We start from the raw sequence: 23,328 nt of genomic DNA on the forward strand, positions 1-23,328 counted from the left end.
ACGCACCGGAGTGTAAGACGCACCAAGGTTTTGAAGATTTTTGCACTCTGCAAACCTCCCCAAAACGGCCCATTTTTCGCAAAAATGGGCCCATTTTTTTTCAAAAAACCATTGGGGGCTTGCAAAGTGCTGGGGGGGGGGGGAAACAAGCAAAAAACAGCCAGTTTTTCACGAAAATGAGCCTGTTTTTTGTCAAAACAATTGCATGCATAGCCTTTAAGAGGCTTATAGAGTACTCCTGGGAGCTGGGGGGGGGGCAAAATTAAGCATAATCCAGCCAGTTTTTCACTCATTTCTGCCCTCCCCAGCCCCCAGGAGCTCTCTGAAAGCCTTCTACAGGCTCTGCACTGCCATTTTGGTGAAGTGCATCCTCCAAGAAGCAGGCCATGTCCTACCAGCCTGTACACTAGTGGCCATGATGCACAAAAGGAGACGGGGCTTCGGGAAGCAAAAAATGCTGTATTCAGTGTATAAGACGCACCCAGATTTTCAGCCTGTTTTTTGAAGGAAAAGGGTGCGTCTTATACTCCAAAAATACGGTATATAATTCACTCAAAAATATGTTCAGAAGTATATAATAGTGTGTGTGTGCGCACACACACACACACACACACACACACACTGTATACTGTTCAAAATTACAAACTGAAAAAAGTGACTTATGACCATTTTTTACACTTACAAAAATTGCAGGATCCCTACAATTGCATGATCAAAATTCAGACACTTGTCAATTGACTCATAATTATGATGGCTGCAGTGTCCCAGGTTCATGTGATCACCTTTTGCCACCTTCTGACAAGCAAAGTCAATAGGGAAGCCAGATTCACTTACCAACCATGTTACTAACTTACTAGTTGCAGTGATTCACTTAGGATCTGTGGCAAGAAAGGTGGTAAAATGAGGCAAAATTCATTAACAAATGTCTCACTTAGCAACATATATTTTGGGCTCAATTGTGATTGCAACTTGAGAACTACCTATATTTAGATGAGATAAAAAGTTACAAAATTTGCAGACAACACAATATTGGGAAGGATAACTAAGATGGTAGAAGAAAGTAGAATTTATAAAGAATTTTGAATAGAAATATACTAAAAACAGTAGAATGAAATTTGGCAGTCAACACTACAAAATTATCTATTAAGACCATACATTAAATTCTGTTAAGAGAAATTGATGGATTAGGAATGTTTATGGGGCATGATTCATTATTCAAGGAATGTCACTAAAAGCTAAGACCTCTTCTTTATTATCATGGAGTATAATATATGAAATAACAGACTTAACTTACTACAGAAAAGCAGATTCCATTTGAACAGGATGAAAGATTTTCTGGTAGCAAGAGAAATTCAGCACTGGAATCAATTATATAACAATTGAGTTGTGCTCCACCGAAAGATATATTCAAGCATAAGTAGTCGTTTGTCAAGAATTCTTTAGTTTGGATTGCTGCATGGGGCACAATACACTGAAACATAAACTAACCAAGCATGAAGAGTTCTAATTCAGTTATATCTTTACTAATACAAGCAGTCCTCAACATAGGTCCACAATTGAGCTCACAATTTCTGTTGCTAAGCAAAACATAAAATGAATTTTACCCCATTTTACAACCTTTCTTGCTACACTTGTTAAGTGAATCACTGCAGTTGTTAAGTTAGTAACACGTTTATTAAGTGAATTGGCTTCCCTACGGATTTTGCTTATCAGAAGTTTGCAAAAAAGTGATCAAATGACCTTAGGACACTGCAACCATCATAAATACATACCAGTTACTAAATGCCCAAATTTTGAACACATGACCACGAGGGTGCTGCAATCATCATTAGTGTGAAAAATGGTCAGAAATCACTTTTTTGGATGCCGTTTTAACTTTATTCTAAAGTTAAATGAACCATTATACGCCGAGGATTACCTGCATACTGATCCATTCCCAATGCTCAGATTATTGTACAACTCTATTTTATCTTGCTTAGCGGAAATACAGGGCTCTGTTATCTGGCCATTCTTTGAAAAAAAACTTAAATTCCCAACTGGAGTAATATCAACATCATATTAAAAACTGCTATTCTAATTGCTTGTAAACAGAAGTGATATCTCACCTGCCTCTTATTTAGCACTACAGCACTTAACGGGAAACATTCATATTTTGGGTACATTTCATTTTAATTTTGTGGGTCTTACCTCTTTCACATTGAGGTCCTGTGAATCCATATACACATGCACACCGATTGGGCCCAATGCAGCGACCTCCATTCTGGCATCCATGTTCACAGACAGCTGTGTTTTTGAATAAAAATATTATATGTCTATAATAAAGTGAAAATAGTCACTTGAGGACTATTAAAAAACTAGATAGTCACAATCATCATTATTCCTAATTTAGAAGACTTAGAAGAAAATGAATTAGGAAAATGTGCCTGCATTAATTAATTAATTAGCTAATTCATACAATTTTAAGCCTGGGACAAGGCTTAAATTCTTTGCCAAGTATTTAATTGTTGAACATTATCAGATTGAGAGCTATCTATTTCTCTGGCCAGTTGTCATTCCAGAGGAAAGGCATGATACCTTGATTCCATGATTCCTCAGAAAAGGCATGATTCCTGCATCCCACTAGATGACACAGCTTCACTGATGAGTCCAAATACGCTACGATACCTTGTACTTGCCCTCAACCAATACAAGTGCCATTTGCAATAGGTGTTGACAAGGCATAATTGAAAATGGAAATGGATTTTAGAAGAACATCTAAATTAAGGTTTTTCTTCATGACCATATTAAAATGACTGGCAGATGTTGTCCCTAAAATTTTAATGAGGGACAAATGGGGAAAAAAAACTGGTGGATTGCCACGGCTTTCTCTCCACTCATACTAAGCATAACTTCTTGAAAGGAAAAATAATCACCAATTGCTCTCATGAACCTGAAGGATGGGTGGGTGGAAGACATTTGCTTTAATGACCAGTTTAGTTATATACATTGTGCCTAAAGCTTTGGGAGAAAGAAGGTCATACATGACAGCTGGAGAAATCAGGAGGTATTTGAATGTTAAATAGATATTGAAAATCTATGCCAAAACATGACCACAATGTCTTAAAAACATTTAGGTAAATGGCACTACTTATTCAGAGGTTAGCTGTATAATCAAAGGAAAAATCAAAGTATGACAGTTTTAAACCAGTCATTAATTGTAGCAAAAAAGAAAGAAATGTTATGCTACATTAAAATATTGTTTTCAATACTAAAATATCAAAATACAGTTTCACTGAAAATCATATTCAAATATATTACTTTTTAAATATAACATATAGAAATTACATGTGCCAAGTACAGCCTGAAAGGATTTTCTATAATAAATGATATCACACACCTGTCTGACGTAAGAATTTCTACCATACAACGATTAAAGCACCATTTGTTATGCTTTCTATATTGCCTAAGATTTTTGACCTGGCCTCTAAGAAAACAAGCATTTATATTCAGCTGAACCCACTCCCTTCTCTTGCAGATCTAGACATCTCAGGGGACATGACATTTATTTGCAGTGCCACAGTGTCTGGGAAAAGAAGGGGGGAAAGCATACATCCAGATAGTTAGAGGAGACAAGTAATACTCAAAGCGAGGGAACTAAGGAAAAGATTGTGTTGAAAAGATCAAAATGCAAAAAAAAAAAAAAAAAGCAACGTAATTCATCTAGTGTTGAAAAAATAATGGCAACAGCTTAAAGACTTTTCTATCATATGTTTTGAGGCTACAAAACCTTGAGACTATGTATGTCATCTGTAAAAAGAGAGTGAAAAATTACATTGTCTATATTTTACTTGGATAGTTGTGTTTATATATTTTATTTCATATGCTTTTGTATCAGGGTAATTGCATTATTTTAATGCTTCTTTTATTTAATTTGTTATCTATTAATAAAATAAATATATTTCATTGCTTACTGTGTCAGCTATTGAAAACATGTATTGTCTTGTGCCAAAAGAACAGATAAGTAGAAAGAGTGTGTGGGGGGAACCATTTAAACATGGAAAAAAGAAATTAGTTCTCATTGAATGAATGATTGCTGTTTGGTAATTACCATACAATTATTTTTTATATAAAGTAGGACAGTGAATTATGGCAGCAACGGAACAATTTATGTAACAAATAACTATATTGTCATAATCTAAAGATTATCTCTCTAAATACTTGTGAACTAAAATTCAATGACTCCAAATGGGAATTGCCACAAAATGTTACAATGTAATTTTATCCTGACCTCATTTTAATCAGCCATGCCCTTCTTCAGGATATTCCATTCTTCTGTAACACCACTATACAAGAATTTTAAACACAAACCATGTTGATTCTTCATTGAATTCTCTTCCCTTAAATAATCTCCCTGGATTTCACAAAGTCCCTAAGAGCTGGCTCTGCTCCCAGGCCTGGGTTAATGTGTTTCTTAATGCATATATGGGGCCCTTCTTGCATTGTATGGTTTATTGTTCTGCTTGATTTAGTCTGAGGCTGTCTTTTTATGCATTTTTAATGTTTTTTTTTTTTTAGAATTCTGTAAACTGTCCTGTCTAATGATGTAGTAGATCATAATCAATTTGAAAATTAAATTAATGACAATTCACAAACTTGTTAAGACCATGTCTGTGAAATTTCGGTACATTTTTTTTTCATTTAAAAATGGTGCTCCAACTCAAAACAGCAAAAATAGGATATAACAGTAAGAAACAAAGTAATGAAATGATGCATAGTTTAATCAGAACCAATGAACTAGTAGAGAAGCAGCATGAAACAGCTAAAATAAAAAAGTGGGAATACAAATACTGTATTATGCCTAGGAAAAGAAAGAAGGCTGAAAAAAGAGCAACAGATATAAAACAGGATCTTCTGAGACAAGAAATAGATAATTGTATTTTGCTTACATCATATATTTCTATTCTTATAGCTAAGGAACAAGTTGCCAACAACAATAAATCATTAATTGGTATTTTTTTCAGAAACAAAATCAATCCTTTGATTTAAAAAAAAAACAGCTCCATCTCCCAGTCTTCTTCTTGTGCTCCATCACTTCTACAACACTTTTCAATTTTTGTACACAAATTATTTACCACTATTATCAGAACCTGCAAATTATTGCTTTATAACTTTAACTTGCTCTTAAAATGTGCGTTTAACTTTTGAGGCATTTTAATATAATTCACATGCCAAATCTCCCCAAAGGAAAAGCCTGTTGCATAGACTTTATAGTGCCATACTGACAAAACCAAACCATCAGGACTTATTACTAAGATCATTTTTCTGAAAAACACCAGAATGTGAAGCATGGCTGTAGTATTTGAAGTGAACATCAAAAATTCAGATGAAATATATACACAAAACACAAAATATATAACAACGTTATTGTTTTTACATATAAACTAAAAAGTCTGCTTAATTAAGGACTCCTTGAAATGTAAAAATTCATTCAAAATGTTCCTACTTACTGCCAGTACTTTAATTCACAATTCTAATGGTGCTTAGACAATTAGTGCTATTACTGCTTCTTATAAATACATCTCTGTATTTTTATAATAATTACACCTGAGAGAAATATGTCTTCCCTGTAACCACCCTATCTACATAATACATGTTTGTTCATGATTATCCATTGAACCTAACAGATGAAAAATGCACTGAATTCACAATTCCCATATCCAGATGAAATAGCAGCCATTCAAAAAGAAGACTATGCAATACCTATGCTACATCCATGACATGAATAATTCAAATAAATCACAGCTGCCAAATGTCTACTTACGTTGCCCACAGGAAGTGCCAATATATCCTTTTTGACACTGGCATTGGTCATCTAGACAGGTACCACCATTCAGACATCTGACGTTACACTGTTGTACTAAAGAAAAATATAGACAATTAGTTGTGCATTAAATTGTCATTTTATATTAGGTAGCAAGGACATAAATATTGAGAAATAATGCAATAATATATACATAATAAATCATTAAAATACATCATGTAAAATATATATCTATTAGCATTTTGTGGCCTAAGATTTCACTTCAAACTGATTTAAGGTTCTAGTATAAGTGACTAATAGTCATTAAAGCATCAGGCTAGAAATCAGGAGACTATGAGTTCCAGTCCTGTCTTAGCCATGAAAACCTGCTGGGTTACTTTAGCCAGTCACCTCAGAGGGTTGATGTTGTGGAGGAAATAGGAGGAAGAAGGAGTATTATCTATGTTCCCTGCCTTGAGTTATTTATAAAAACAATAGAGGCAGGATGTAAATTAATAAATGTTTCTTTATAAATGCTACTGCATGTATAATTTCGAGGACTATCTATTCAGCTTTTTTGTACATTTTTCCTATTAATGTATCTTTCTTACTCTTCCTCAGCACACATACATTTGTCCTTAACACTTTTCATCTATTTCTTTGTTTCTCAAATGCTGTTTCAATGTTTCATTTCTTTGCCAAAATAATACTAGAGCAGGGATGTCCAAACTTGGGAACTTTAAGACTTGTGGACTTCATCTCCCAGAATTCCCCAGCCATCTATGCTGGCTGGGGAATTCTGGGAGTTGAAGTCCACAAGTCTAAAAGTTCCCAAGTTTGGACACCTCTGTACTAGAGTATCTGAATTCTGCATTAATAAACTCAATCCAACTATATTTTTTCTTTTGTATTTAGAATATGGTTTCCTCCACTAATTCCTTTGACTACATTATCTTGATCTCTAATCATCTTTAATTGGTTCTCTATTAATGCTTTGAAGCTCTTTTTATCTTTATTACATTCATTTAATTTTAAAACTCTATCATTCTGATTTCAACTAATTTGCACTTTGTTTAATTAAGTTCACTCCAATATAAATCTAAACTCATGTTATTGCTATTTTAAGTATACAAGTTACGTATTTTAGTTGTTTACCACATAACACAATTGATATCTTATTTTTCAATCCAAAAAAACAATGTGGCTCATAAAAATTATAAATCAATATAAAAATGCAGTAAAACAATGGGATATTGTAAATGATCACAAGCAAAAATGAATGAGGTCAAAACAACAGGAAAGAAAACTATATTCACTTTGCTATAAGAAGCGGGAAAGGGATATAGTCCATGAGATAACTTCAAAGGGGTGCTTCATACAAGCTATCAAAACAAAAAAGGGGTTTGAAATTTTGCACAGCCCTACTATTTAGGTAATTAAACATAGCAAAAAGTCAACAACATCTTGCTTGCAAAGCTTCTTTGAACTCAAACATATAGATCTAGGAAGGAACTAGATAAACAGTGAAATTAGAATTAGAATCAGATCATGTTCATCCATATTTACTTACTGTAAAGCACATTGTTTGCTTCTGACTTAGTGTATCCACAGTTGTTTCTCAATCATGATTTAGTGATTACTGTGTAATATGAACACAGCTACTTAAAATTTTCAATAAACTAACATTATATCCTGACCCAGCATGATCTGTGAACAAATCCAGATAATATGCTAAGCTTTTTGTGCTTTTAGGTATGGGTAACTAACGTGCAAGTTTAGCCCTTGCTTCCAAAAGGGTTGTCAACAGAAGAGACACAACTGAAGGGTAGGAAAACTGTAGACACATACTAGACGTTTCAAAAGACAGTAGCTGGACTTACTATTTATCTATTTTTAAACAGAATCCCAGAATAAATGCAATCCCTCTAACCTTAAACAGCAAATGCCTTTATTACGTATAATAAAATGAAAATGATGCTATTTAAGCCTTACTTGATTTTGGTCCACAGCTTGGCAATATCTGTCCATTGGAGCAAGTGCACATATTAGGACGAGAACAAAATCCATCACCACAACTATTTCTACATATTGCTGTGGAAAAAATAATATATTAGATGACTTGCAATATTACATCGTTAAACAAATAAAACATACATTTAAAAGTTTCAAAACTACAGAACGTAGCCATTTTCCTTAATTATATTAGGGATTTTTATTATTTTGCTTTCATTTATAATTTATTCATTGCTCCAACAATCAGAATGAAAACAATAGTCTTCATTCAGTATCTTTAAAATGTTCAGTGTGGGACAAAGCACACAAAATTCTTCTCCAAAGAAATTATATATAGGTAGTACAAAGTCGATATAGAAATCAGAATCATCCAGATCATCTATATAGATAAAAATAGGATATCAAGTTTTTGCTGTCAAGACAATTTAAGACTGAGAGATATGGGGATCAGTCGGGCAGGAATGTCTACAAATAAGCCTACCCTAAGCTGCTACTAAATCAATGATAGGCAATAGAAGTTTCCCATTGAACACCTTCAAGAGAAAAAGATTTCTATCAGAAGTGGGATATGAAAGGGGAAGTCAACTGAAATCAGCTCCCATTTATCTGAATTCTATTTCTCCACACAAGCTCACGATTGCTAATTTGACAGATTTATTGATAGATTCTTGCATTTAGCTAGGACTAAACTATTGGTTTCCAGCTGATATCTTTAAAAAAAATAACCTTCAGTAATGTTATTTTCCCAACCAAAGCATGTGTTTTTGAGATATGCTAGGTTTAGACATTGTTTAGATGCATTGATTGCAAATGCATTTCTAGCTTCACTTCATAGAACAATATATTTTTCTTAGTTAACTGGCTACATTTATAAAAATACAAAAATGAGATCTTAATTCTGCCTTAGTTGCCCCTTTGCAAACTATAAACTACCAGAGCTAAGGTAATATATAAATGAACACATATTATAGATACATCCTTTCTTTCACAGTTGATTTCTTTCTTTACTTCTTCAAAAGAAATTTATTAGTTCAAAGAGATTTATTTCAAAATATCCTTAAGACAGAAATATTTTAATTAAATGCTATAGACAATGAGAGCCACATTAAGCAGAGTAATGCCATCAAACAAGTTGGCAAGGGTGGTATTTTGGCGGAAAGAAATTATGGACATTTGTAGAAAAGCTGTACTTCAAATCTATCTTGAGAGCCAGGTTGATGTAGTAGTTGAAATGCCAGGTTAGAAATCAGTAGACTATGAGTTCTAGTCCCTGCTTCTAGACAAAGCCAGCTGGGTGACCTTGGGCCAGTCACTCTCTCTCAGCCTTAGGAAGAAGGCAATGCCAAGCCACAAAAAAAAAAAAAAAAAAGACAAGTCACCATAATGAATGAATGATTTGAATCTGTTTCTATACCTGGAATATAACGTTCACAGGCATACATATGCTCATAGATAGTTTTCTTGGCAACCATCAGGTTCCATCTCCCTCATTTTTCTATTTTTATTTCATTAACCGGGAGGCATCCTTTATCTCAACTCTGGGTGGTATAACTATTGTTAGAAAACAAACTCTGGATAATTAGTGTTCAACACTTTCTTCTGAATGTCTATGGAGATTCCCAGTCATCCAGGTCATGGTTGACCCAAAGGTTAGCATTTCGCTTCTCATCCAAGGAGGTTCTTGGATGAGAAGCGAAATGTCTTCAAGGAAAAACACAAAGAAAGTCCATTTCCTCTTGAAAAAGAATCTTTGGGAGTTTTTTTAAAAAGCATATCCAGATGCCTGAAGGGGACAGAGAAGCTAAAACGCGGTGGTAGGATGCAAGCTGATGAACATAATTTAAGACGGAGAGTACTTTTAGTAGATTAGAGTGTTATATGGCATTGCACTGACCTGTATGATCAGTCTCTTTTATTGATTGACATTGTAAGGTTAGTTGAGTTTTATGCCTCACTGTACATGTGTGATTTTTAGCTATTTGATTTAGGGTAATATTAGGATTGTGGTAGTATATAAGCTTAGTATTTGCTTCATGAATTGTTATTATATTGGGTGGAATAACTGGTAGGCCTCTCTGATAACCACAACAACGAACAATAAAAGCAGGCTAATTATACAATGTATTAATTGGGTAGCACAGAAATGTTTTTGGGATTTTTATTCGTCAACCAAAAACCAGCACCATATAAAGAAGACTAATCCTCTCAAAATCTACATTTCTGAAAATTCACATTTGTGTATGTATGCACACAGAGGTGAAAAGTTTCACTGGAACCAAGGGAATCTTTGATTTTAATCTTTGTGTATTTGAGAAGAGTAAAGGTAAAGGCTATGGGGAAAAACTTCCCCCACCCATGCAATGGCCTTGATCTAAGTCAATCCATTGTGTTTATTTATTTATTTTAAAAAAAGGAGAGCAACCACATGTTCATAATTTAATATACTCCATTGTTTGTCCCTCAGGCATAAGCCCTATTGTATTTAATAAGAATTACTTGTAAATAAACATACATAGGATTTCACTGCTAATAAAATTCAATTTACCCCAAAATAGATATAATTTATATATTATCTATAGATAGCAGATAAATAGAAAAACCAGAATAAATCAAAAATATTCTGCCCAATACTTTTTATCATTTTTCAAATGTTCTAGAGCTGAAAGATGATCTCAACTACAGATTGTAGAGGTCCAGCTTGGTGAATCCCAGGCATAGTACAACTAAATTCCATTTTACCAAGACCATTTTACCAAGTAGTCACATAATATTGGCCAAACAAGACTGATAAGCTATTAAAATACACTTATCACATCTAATCTAAGTCTATTATAACTTAAGGTCAGCAAAAATACAAATATCCTAAACAATACATATCATTTATGTACCGTACTATATTATTTATGAATTTCATAAATGAGTTTTTTTATCAAATTATTTTTGAACTTTAGTATATATTGGCCGTATTTTTGCTTTTAAAACTGTCAAGCAATTGCTATTTCTTAAATTTAAAGTTGAAGCCTAAATTTAGCAATTCAGCTACTGTAGTATAAATTCATATTTTTGTTTAAATATAAGTGTCTACTAAAAATAAATATTGCAATCTCTGAAGCCAGAATACTTACGAACAATACACTGATTTCCCCCAGGGAGTGTTTTCCATCCAGGGCAACAGTAGGAGTGGAATCTGGAGCCACACACATTTGGTCTGTTGCATGCAAACAAATACATACACAAAAACACAGGTCATTTAGAACAGGCATTCAAATATTTGCTCCACAGAATAAAAGAGGTGTCGTCTATAGCAGTGTTTCTCAACCTTGGCAACTTGAAGATGTCCGGACTTCAACTCCCAGAATTCCCCAGCCAGCATGGCTGGGGAATTCTGGGAGTTGAAGTCCGGACATCTTCAAGTTGCCAAGGTTGAGAAACACTGGTCTATAGCAATGACAGACAAATTCAGGTAGGTTTTATATTTCTAAAAAAAATATTCCTACTAATTATTTTAAAAATTAATAACTTGCTTCTAGCAAAAAAAAAAAAGTAGGGGGAGATGAGCAATATGCTTTCAATTTTAAACTATTCTGTGAATGGATCAAATCCATGCATACTTTATTTTTATTAAGAGTGGAACATCAAAGACATCTGACAAAACATTTCTATCTTAAGAGAAAGAATTACAGCGTCTATCAAACTGGCATGCAAGTAAGCCATTACAAAGACTTAAAATGGAAAGGATTTGTCACACATTTTATATAGTGGCACTTTTAAGTTTCTCCCCTTAAATTTGAAAAAGCACGTATCTTTGTCAGATTTAACTGAAATGATTCTTCAACTTTACTATACCAAAACCCTTTAAAACTTGATAATATCTGCTACATTTGGTACTCTTGCTGATATCATATTATATATGTTTAGTTTTTTAAAAGCCAGTTGTTTTCAACTGGCTTTTAGAAAAGTAACTGATGATGTTGCCTAGTTTAGGTAATGAAACATCTGCAAGAAAAAAATAAGCTCAGAAAGCACCAAGGCCCCCTGAGTTATTTTTTTGTTTTAGTTTTACACCAGACCCTCAAGACACATGAAAAGTTTCCAACAAGGAGCAAAATTAAAATTAAAAAGGAATAACAATTATAAATATGGGAAATGACATATTGCAGTGTTCAAAAGGAAAACTGAGATACCTGCCAAGTATTTAGACTAAAAGTTTTAAAGGGAGTAATATATTAAGATATGATGCATTTTACCTGAGAAAACAAGTAAAATAAAGAAGTTATTGTAACACAATTAAAATGAACACAACAAGCAAATAGGAATAAAGGAAAAGAAATTATATATAGAACTTCCAATTTAAACTTGCGAGCAAGTTTTCTACTTAAGTAATTTTAAAAGAAGGAATTGCGCTTATTATATATAATTCTATGGAACAGTGAAATAAAAGAGAAAATAATTATTTTTAATGCTGTAGGATTCTGTCATGAAATCACACAAATACTGAGAGAAGTGTTGCCACAATTAACTATTTAAAACCTAAGTACAATCCAGTTTTGGACATACAGATTTGTTAGCGAAGCAAGGTGGAAGTGTGTTTTAAACAATGTGGTTTTGCTCCAGACTTGATGCTATTTGTGGGTAAATGAATTGTTTGGACACAGGTTGCTAAGGTACTTAGGTACATAGACATTCCTGTATCATGTAGGCCTAGCCATGTTCTTGAGAAGGTTAATAATCAAATCAAAGAAAGACAATGGGTTTAGAAGTAAAAACATAATTTGGCAGAAATGTGACATCAAAACAGACTTATGGATTATAAGCCTGTAACTACTGGTAGATTTCAAGACTGCTTTAGTCTTTAAGGACACAGAGTAAAATAGTATGCTGTCTCTTTAAAGACCACAATCTTGAAATGGCATTTTAGTCAATGAGGATACACCTGAAACACAGACTTGATCAATGGCCAACAGGCTTATATGCTAAAGAATGAAGATGCTCATTGTATTTCAAGCAGGTGAATTACCTGCCTTTAAATGCAAAGTTTAAGAAAAGTTTTAGAAACAGATGAAGGCCATAAGGGATTAAAGACAAAGTGTTTGTCTATTCTACAATCTATGTCACAACCTCCTTTGTTTAAGGAAGAACAAAATTAGTACCTACACTATCTTGATATTGGTATTGTGGAATAATGCTTAAAGGTGGAAGATGCTAGTTATAGGTGTTACAGAAGCAGAAAAATGACAGCATCATTTCATCTGTGAGTTACCTTCAGATATTAATAAAGGCCTATACAGTTCATATCTAAGTTTAAAAGATGTGGTCAACTACATAATTGCTGTTGTGTGTGTCATGTGGCCTATTTTCCCCCAAACAGCAGCTGAAGAAGAAAACCTGTGGCTGAATTGTTCCACTTCAGACAACCCTTTCAGAGATGGAGGGTCACAGTAAGTGGAAGAGGGAGAGCAGAGCCAAGAAGGGTAGGTAGACTACAGTCCTAGTCCCCTCCTTATCTTTGCTCAGGGATTAGTTGATTTTATCCCTGGGAAGGCACATTTCAGCATGCCACCCCCTACCTGCAGTCTGTAGTGATCCCATCCAGGCGCAGGTTTATACTACCTTCCACTGCTGTCTGCAGGAAACAGGCCTACCTGTGGCGGACGTGGGTGCGAGCAAAGGTTGCTTTCCTACCCCCTAAGCGTGTCCTGCTGGCCTCTCCTGCGGACACGGTTGGCGGCGGCTGCGGCTGCGGCGGACGCTGTGCCTCCTTCCAGGCTCCCCAAGATAGAGTAGCGGCTAGTATCCGCACCCTCCGCCGGACGACCCTGCCGCTGCTGCCCAGAGGATCCATGCGCCCAGAGCGCCACACACCCCAGCCAAAGGAAATAAGGCTGCAGGCAAAGCGCCCGCCGTCTCCCCATCGCGGACGGCAGGAATTCCTGAGGTGTCGGCACTGAGTCCGACTTGTTCCTAGGGGAGCGCCCGCTGCTGCTCCTCTCTCGCCCGCTGCCCTCCTCGGCGAAGCGAGCGACGCTCCTGCTGCTGGCCCTCCGCCCCCTCAGCGAGACGCCTTGCGGGTCGCGGCGGTCAAGGGGACTGCTGCTCGCCTTCCGCGGTACATCTTTCTCACTCCCTCCTTCCCCCTTTTTCGTCCTGAGCAACTGGAAAGCGCGCCAATTTCAACCCCCCCACCACCACCAAAGGAAAAAAATAGAGCAACAAGTGAGGCTTCCAGTTTCTTTCGGGGGAACCGTTGGGGGGGAAAGGGGGAAAGGCAGGAGGGCGGGAAACCTTGTCTGAACCAGTTTTACACTAACTGAAAAGAATCCTCGGTGAGCCAAAACTACTCTTTGCAAAGAAAGAAAAAAAATAAAGAGAATTGTCCGCCTCAAAAATAAAACATTAAAGTTACTAATAACCACAGCAGACACGAGCCAAGTTCACCCGGGCGGCGAACCCAGCGACAAAAAAAAAAAAAAAAAAGAAACAAAAAAAAGTCAGGAACTCCTTGCTACGCTGCTGCCGCCCCAGGAGCGAGGAAAGGCGGCGATCCGGTGTACGGAAAGAAGAATGAGGGGAGGAGGAAAGCGCGACTGGGCGAGGGAGGAAAGAAAGGGCAAGGGGGAGGCGATTGCCTGCCTGTCAGTGGAGAGCAGCAGCGGCGCGCCAAACACGTGGGAAAGGAGCCCACTGGAGGTGGGAGGGAGGCTGAGCCAAGGGGGCGCCGAGAGTCGGGTGGGGGCGGAGGATGGAAAAGGAAAGCCCGCGCGGCGCTGGTAATTGGCTGAAAGGAGGGGGGAAAGTTTTGGAAACCGGGATGCGAGAGAAGGAGCTGAGGCCGGGAAGTTGGAAGGGGGCGCTGGAGAAGACTGGCGGAGGAGGAGGTGGGCGCCAGTCAGTCAGTCTCTACGTCCCAGGAGTACCGCGGCGTGGTACCTTCTCCGACGGCTCTTGGCATCCTCGTTTTGTACCCAACGAAGGAGCTAAAAAGAGGCTTTCGCCCGTTGCCACCGCTTCCTATCGCAATTTTTGTAGACCCTCGGAGAGCAACTGCCATAAAAGCAAAAAAAACAAAAAGACGGATCGGATTGATTGCCAGTAAAACTTGGTGTTGCCCTTCACTTCCTGGGTTTGGAAGAAATGTGTTTAGGCTACACAAGTGGCTTGTGGTAGTTTGTCAGTGCGTCTCTCTGTGACACGCACAAGGGGATTTCGTAACAATTCTTCAGTAACCTGGCTCAAGATATCGTCCCTTGCCACTGATGTCACTGAGAGCACCGGCTCAGCTTTGATCAGAGAAGCTGGCAGCTGCAAACACAGGAACAAGAGAAGGTCGTGTGTGTCCCCCCCCCCCATGTTTCAGAAATATCCATGTCCAGAACTCCATTGTTGGCAAAATGATCTTGGAAATGGAACAATAATTCCTTGAAAAAGAAGGCTATGAAAATATTTGGCCACTCCCTTTGGTCCAAAAAGTTCAAGAAAGCATTGTAGCAGGAGGGTGTTATTCCCCCAAAAATGGATGTTTTGCTCTTCCAGCAGAGATAGTTTCCAGAATGCTTTTGAGGAATCTTTTCTCAGAAGTCCTGCTCAAGCCCTGGCCAATCTCTGCAATATGAGATATCTGGGTCAGTTTAAGCAATTACTCCTGAGCATCCCCTTCTCTTTAACACAGCAACATTGTTTTAATAGGAAGCAGAGAACAACAAGGAAGCAGAAAACAAAGGGCTGAACAAAACTTAGGAACTTTCAGGATGGGTCAAATCAGAATGAGGTCTTTTGTAAGACTTCTCTGAAGTCTCTTGACAATGAGTGCAATGAAGAGAGATGACTTCTCTTTGCACCATTGCCAGCAATATTTTCCCATTCTGAATAGAATTTATTTTTTGTGCCATTTATACAATTTAGTGCTTCCATTTTCTTGAATTCTAGATAGTTTAGTGATATTAAAACAGTGATAATAAAATATTTTAAAATTCTACTAATAAGGGGATAAAATAATACAAACACAAATAGGTTCTTAGAGCTCTGCAGCATCAGAAGCCTTCCGGAAAAAACAAGTTTTTATTTCTTCTGGTAGGAGAAATAAATAAATACAGGCTATTTTCCTCTTGTTTTCTTGAGAAGGTAGACAAAACATGTGGAGAAGAGCAACAGCTGCTTGCTCAACTCTTCTCATCCAGATGATTAAATTATCTAGCCTGGGACTAGAGCAAGAGAAAGATGGTGAGGGGACATTGATGGCTTTTTGATGAGAAGGTAAACTGCTATCTCCAACCTTAGAACTACCTTGACTGTCAAGGATGAATTCATTGTGTCCTGGCCCAACTAAACTTCATCTCCAAGGAAGTCTGAGCTAATCAGAAGGGACATAGATCCCATATATGGGAAGCCAAGCTTTCTATTCCAAAACCCCTGTCCATTCCACTATCACTAACAGGATCAAATTCTTCCCGGAATACTAAGCAACACTGGAGTACTAGAGAGCCTTACGCTTTTCTATCAACCCAAAGGTGAATTGAAAGCTACTGTCCTGCTCCTACCTCTTCTGTGTGAAGCCCAAACAGCACCCATTTATGAAAATCTTCCAAGTTCAAATGTAACTCATTGATTAAAGGTCCATGAGGGAAAGATCTAAAGTCCAGAAGGGAAATTCATAAGTTCCAAATACCCATGGCAGCTTTTCCATCCTCTCCAGAGTCAGATCCTGCACAATGGTTGCCAACTAAATTCAAAAGGTTGAGTAGCAGCTCAAGGACAGGTTCACCCAGTCAACTTCACAAGAAGCTCTTCCTGGTCCCAGTGCTAGTGCAGTTCCTCTATGGTTGCTGCCTGCTCTCCTTTCACACCTCCCAGAATGACTTAGTTCCTCCAGCATTATCAGTGACACGCTAAAGACTGGATGGGAAGGAGGCAATCATGCTAGTCTCCTGGACGCCTTGGGGCCGTGATGGCGAACCTATGGCACGCGTGCCACAAGTGGCACGCGGAGCCATTTGTCAGGGCACGCGAGGCGCTGCCCTGTCAGCTGGCCAGTGCGCATGCGCGCGCTGGCCAGCTGAGTTCACCTTTTTAAAAGATATTTTTCGCCTTCCCCAGGCTCCAGAGGCTTTATAGGAGCCTGGGGAGGGCGAAAAGAGCCCCCCCGCCCCCCGGAGATGACTTCTCTTTGCACCATTGCCAGCAATATTTTCCCATTCTGAATAGAATTTATTTTTTGTGCCATTTATACAATTTAGTGCTTCCATTTTCTTGAATTCTAGATAGTTTAGTGATATTAAAACAGTGATAATAAAATATTTTAAAATTCTACTAATAAGGGGATAAAATAATACAAACACAAATAGGTTCTTAGAGCTCTGCAGCATCAGAAGCCTTCCGGAAAAAACAAGTTTTTATTTCTTCTGGTAGGAGAAATAAATAAATACAGGCTATTTTCCTCTTGTTTTCTTGAGAAGGTAGACAAAACATGTGGAGAGGAGCAACAGCTGCTTGCTCAACTCTTCTCATCCAGATGATTAAATTATCTAGCCTGGGACTAGAGCAAGAGAAAGATGGTGAGGGGACATTGATGGCTTTTTGATGAGAAGGTAAACTGCTATCTCCAACCTTAGAACTACCTTGACTGTCAAGGATGAATTCATTGTGTCCTGGCCCAACTAAACTTCATCTCCAAGGAAGTCTGAGCTAATCAGAAGGGACATAGATCCCATATATGGGAAGCCAAGCTTTCTATTCCAAAACCCCTGTCCATTCCACTATCACTAACAGGATCAAATTCTTCCCGGAATACTAAGCAACACTGGAGTACTAGAGAGCCTTACGCTTTTCTATCAACCCAAAGGTGAATTGAAAGCTACTGTCCTGCTCCTACCTCTTCTGTGTGAAGCCCAAACAGCACCCATTTATGAAAATCTTCCAAGTTCAAATGTAACTCATTGATTAAAGGTCCATGAGGGAAAGATCTAAAGTCCAGAAGGGAAATTCATAAGTTCCAAATACCCATGGCAGCTTTTCCATCCTCTCCAGAGTCAGATCCTGCACAATGGTTGCCAACTAAATTCAAAAGGTTGAGTAGCAGCTCAAGGACAGGTTCACCCAGTCAACTTCACAAGAAGCTCTTCCTGGTCCCAGTGCTAGTGCAGTTCCTCTATGGTTGCTGCCTGCTCTCCTTTCACACCTCCCAGAATGACTTAGTTCCTCCAGCATTATCAGTGACACGCTAAAGACTGGATGGGAAGGAGGCAATCATGCTAGTCTCCTGGATGCCTTAGGGCCGTGATGGCGAACCTATGGCACGCGTGCCACAAGTGGCACGCGGAGCCATTTGTCAGGGCACGCGAGGCGCTGCCCTGTCAGCTGGCCAGTGTGCATGCGCGCTGGCCAGCTGAGTTCACCTTTTTAAAAGATATTTTTCGCCTTCCCCAGGCTCCAGAGGCTTTATAGGAGCCTGGGGAGGGCGAAAAGAGCCCCCCCGCCCCCCGGAGGCTTCAGGGACCGTCCCTGAAGCCTTCGGAACGCTTAAAACCACCCTCCGAGCAAACCAGAAGTGACTTCCGGGTTGCTCGGAGGGTGGTTTTAAGCATTCCGAAGGCTTCAGGGACCGTCCGAGGCTTCCCTAATGCCTTCGGAGCGCTTAAAACCACCCTCCGAGCAACCCGGAAGTCACTTCCGGTTTGCTCGGAGGGTGGTTTTAAGCGCTCCGAAGGCTTCAGGGAAGCCTCCGGACAGTCCCTGAAGCCTCCGGAGGGCCTCCGGGGGGTCGGGGGAAGCTCTTTTCGCCCTCCCCAGGCTCCTATAAAGCCCCTGGAGCCTGGGGAGGGCAAAAAAAAATGTAAAAAATGGGGGGGGGTCGCGCATTGTGAGCGCATGCGCACTGGGGGGGGCGTTGCATTATGGGTGCAGCACGCCCGCACTCGACCCCCCTGCGCTCCCCCCACTTGTGGCACCCGAGCCAAAAAAGGTTCGCCATCACTGCCTTAGGGGTTTATTTATCACATTTTGGAATTTCCCATTTCCCTCACCAATGGACTCCTAATAAGGGATAACTGCATCTTAAAATATATTCTTATTGGGAGGATTCCATTAGTTGGTTGATTTATAAAAATAATGCTACAAATATAGATACCACTTCTGAAGACGTCCAACACTATTGGAATATGTAGAATATACTAAAATTACTTTTAATAATATGACATAACAATCCCAGCTGATTTTTGGTATGGAAACAAGAAAGATATAACAAGATAGATATATCAGGTTACCATGCCATGATTAAAGTTCCCATATATATGTTATGCATTTTGAGTATGAATATGTTTGAATTGTCTATTTTCTTTCCTGCCATCCTTTTTCTTTAAATTCACCAATACCATTTATGGGAGAAGGGGCCAAAATCGGGGAAGCAAAGACTAAAATGTTATATTACACAATACTGAGTATAGCCATTGGAGGAAGGCTTCTCCATTTAATCTACAGCTGTCTTAAATGAAAAAAGTGTCTATCTGCCAAGCAAAGCACACTGAATCTATTACCCGGTGGATATGTTAAAAGCAATGTCAAGAGACAGATGAAATGAAACCAAAACAGAATGACAAATTCATATAAGCAAGGAACAAGAGAGCAAAGCAAAAGTTGTAACAGAGCACTTGCAAATATGAAAAAAATGATCAGAAATAAGAAAAAATATCAATAAGGAAAAATATGGGAATGCCAGGAACATCCTGGAAAAATACCAGCAAACAACAAAAGTACCAACGTTAATGGAAAAAATAGACAGGAAGTGATCAATAGGCAGATAATGTCTCAAATACCCATCCTGTAGAAGGCATACTAAAAGTCATACCAAAGAAAAAGTAAACACCATACATGGTGTGGTTTGGGGTGGATTGAAACCATGCACAGCCAATTGTCATTACTGCATGGCCTACCACCAATCACCCAAAGAGAAAGAACTCCCGAAATAATTTAAATTAAGGAAAATGTTTCATAAAATTCTGTAATAAAAAATATATAAATAGTGTTAAAACAGTTGAATTAAAACTGAAGTCAGTAGAATTAAACTCAACAGCTACAGAATTGTTATGTTTATTGTCTATATAGAAATACCAGCTATACAACTGAAGAAGCTTCTTGGATGAGAAGCAAAACATCTTCAAAGAAAAACCAGAAAGTCCAGTCGCCTCTTGGAAAGGCACATCTGTGGGAGAAGCATGACCTGGATGAGTGAGAATTTCCATAGACATTCACCAATTATATATGTTTCAACTTTTAGTAGTAATTGACTATATTTAGACTATGTTGAAATGGAAAGCTAGTAAAAATTACTAATAGAAAAAAACTGGGATCTGTTTAGGTGTTTTTTAAATGTCTGTGTAAGAAAAATTCTTTATATATTATCTAAATATATAATTTATGAGCATTCTAGAGTGATAGACCTGTTTGTTTTTATAGATTAAACTTTTATGGATGTTGCTCAAAAGAGAATACCATTTTACTGCAACAGAATAGAAAATTAAAAACTCAAAATATAGCATATTCTAAGGCCTGTCACATAAAACAAATCCAACTAGGATTTGTTTTATGTGACAGGCCTTAGAATATGCTATATTTTATGCTAAAAGATTCTACAAATACTTGTACTCTGATATGCCACTAAAACCGCTATAGATTCTACAAAAGGAATCACAGTAAAATGAATTAAGACTTTTTAATGGCAGGTAAAATTTTGAATTGCCATATTTCATTTTACAGGAAGTCTATGTAGACCTTAGAAATAAAGGAAAGCAACAAAGGATCAATGGGTCAGTTATTTCTTCTCCACCACTACCATAAATCATGCAAGTGCCATTTTCGGATGTATTAGCAGGAGCATTGAGTTCACCTCAAAAGTAGCAATGTCCCACACTGCTTTGTCTTAGCCAAGCCAAGTTTGAACTGCTGGGTCCAGCTCTGCAATCTAAAACTGGTATTGAGACATGAAGCGCCAAGAGGGCTTCAAATGAAGAACAGCTGAAACAAGAGTCTGATCAGCTTATGATAGCAACCTTCAAATAACTAAGAAGCAGTCATATAGAGAGGAAGTAAAGATGTAATTGGTTGTTGCCCTCTAGTAAGGAGTATTAATAAGTGAAATAAGACTTCTGAGACTGAGTAACCATTTGGTGAAATGCTTTAGCATATGCCTCCCTGGACAGGTTTCAAGTAGATGTCTTAAGGTCCCTTCCACTCTATGATTCTGATTACATTCCTTTATACATATCACACTCCAGGGATGACAACATAATATTTTAAGCATTTTTAATATACATGTGTAGTGAATTTGTTTATGTTAGCTGCTTTGAGATTCTTTCTATGGAATTTCAACAAAATTTTATTGTTACTCAGAAAGAAGAAAGTCTGGTTCATTGATGTTGCTATGGTGGTTGATGCTAGGATTGAGAAAATTAATTAGAGAAAAAATAGAAAATATTGGAAATGGCAAATTGAAGTTGAGCACTTGTGGAAAAAGAAATCTATCATATTAATGACAACTAAACCTTTGGAGTGATATCTGAAGGATTTCTTCAATATCTGGAAATGTTGAATTTATCAGAATTCCTGAATATCCGAATTCCATAATTTTACAAAGACCCTATCCTATTTGGAGCTCTCTATATTCGTACACACTAATTCATTTTAGGTTGTTGGTTAAGACTTGAATTATTACATTTCTACCAGACTGTGAATCTGTCAATTATATTAATATATTAACATATAACAATAATATAATGATAATATAATAACAGCAGAAAATGGATCAGCAACCAATTGCCTTATCGCTTGAAACTCTTTCTCTTTTTGATGCTCAACTTACAATGAAGGAGATCTTTCTACCTGAGAGCTCACAGAACATTTTTTAAATAGTAATATTTTTATTATATTATTGCTAAACTTACTCAATACATTATATTGTTTGATACAGTGATATTTGTGCAGTGTTGATTAAAGATTATTAACATTCTAATGTTTAGGTAACTTAGACCATTAAGGATTTAAAAAAAGAAATATATACACAATGCATAAAAAGGGATGGAGCTTTGGTTCTATGACTTGGTTGCGACCTTGACTTTTTTGACCTCCCCTGCAAATATCCCAGACTTCAAATAAGAATTAATTTCAAATTCATTACCTTTAAATTAAGACTGAAGGAGCAACAGCAACAGTCATTCTTGAAAAATGACTGTGAAAGAAGACTTGGAGTAAAACAGTAGGAGGGCTGGGGGGGGGGCGGTAAATGAAAAGAGGTTTAGAATCAGATGATGATAAGGTAAGTATTTTTTTAGCTCCAGCATTAAGATTAATGTATCACAATACTATTTTGTACAGAAAAAGGAATTTTACATGTCCTTAAAATTTAAGTTATTAGCCCACATCTAACAGGCATAAAGAGCATTATGTATTCCTTCATCTTTTTTCTCATTGTTTATAAATCATTATAATGGTTATATATTAGGTATTTGATGATGTGCCCATTATTAATTTTTCCAGATAAAACAAAACTTGACAGAACTAAACTTTTAGTTCATGTCTCAGTTTTCCATAATAATATGCTTGATTTTGTAGCATATTGAGTTTTGTTCCCATATTTTTTATATTAAAATTCTTTAAATTCTACATCTGTGTTTGAAGCTGATCATAATTCAAACAAAAAGAAATATTCTGAATTCCTTTACATACACAGTAAACTGCTATTACAAATGGGATCTGTGCAGATGAATCGCCTTTCAATATATTTTAAAAAGCAAATAACAGTATTTTCAAATCTAAACAGATTGGGCCGGATAACCACTTTTTAATGCAGAATTCTATTGTCTGATTATATATACGTCTTGTAAAAATCACATTCACAATAATGTGTTTCTTCTTCTTCTTCTCTGTAGCTGTGAGTTCCTGGAATGGTACCTATAATTTTCTTTGCAAGTATTTTTGGGGTTGCTTTGCCATTGGCCTAAGGTCACCCAGGTGGCTTCATGCCTAAGGCAGAACTAAAACTCATAGTCTTACAGTTTCTAGCCTTTTGCCTTAACCACTAAACCAAATTGGCTCTGTATTTCTTTTTAACACTTGTTTACAGAGCCAGTTTGATACAGTAGTTAAAGCATGAGGCTAGAAACAGGAAGATCATGAGTTCTAGAGTCTCGTTGGGCCCAAAGTCAGCTGGGTAACAGTGGGCTGCTCACTTTTCTCGCAGCCCTAAGAAAGAGGCAATGGCAAGCCTCCAAAATCTTGCCAAAAAACTCCTAAAGGGATCTGTCCAGGCAGTCTCCGAGAATTGTTTCATTAATCCCATCTTCTAATTTATTCATACAAATATAATGCCCCGCCCTCCACCCTAACCCTCCCCGACCTCCCACAGAAACCCACCCCCCTGACTTCCGCTGTATACCACTCTAACAATTCCAAACATCCCGTATATTATTTACTCTGATCATCTATCAATCTAAGCATTCTTACCTAAAGGCTACATAATAACTCCTAGTCTGGTATTTATTCTCTATATAATC

General features: G+C 37.4%; 1 protein-coding gene across 1 annotated transcript in view; it reads right to left on the bottom strand.

The window, feature by feature from the left end:
- The window catches only part of FBN2 (fibrillin 2), a 148,443-nt gene extending 134,738 nt beyond the window's left edge, over positions 1-13,705 (bottom strand). The window contains exons 1-5 of the mRNA XM_081940241.1: positions 13,475-13,705; positions 10,918-11,000; positions 7,772-7,870; positions 5,801-5,896; positions 2,188-2,283 (exon numbers count right to left, since the gene is read on the bottom strand). Of these exons, the coding sequence (XP_081796367.1) occupies positions 2,188-2,283; positions 5,801-5,896; positions 7,772-7,870; positions 10,918-11,000; positions 13,475-13,704 (604 nt within the window). The 5' untranslated portion in view covers position 13,705. The remainder of the gene's footprint in view (positions 1-2,187; positions 2,284-5,800; positions 5,897-7,771; positions 7,871-10,917; positions 11,001-13,474) is intronic.
- Positions 13,706-23,328: the final 9,623 nt, after the last annotated feature.

The sequence above is a fragment of the Natrix helvetica genome (genome assembly GCF_964273705.1).
Source record: "Natrix helvetica genome assembly, chromosome: 2".
In the NCBI taxonomy this organism is placed as follows: domain Eukaryota; kingdom Metazoa; phylum Chordata; class Lepidosauria; order Squamata; family Natricidae; genus Natrix; species Natrix helvetica.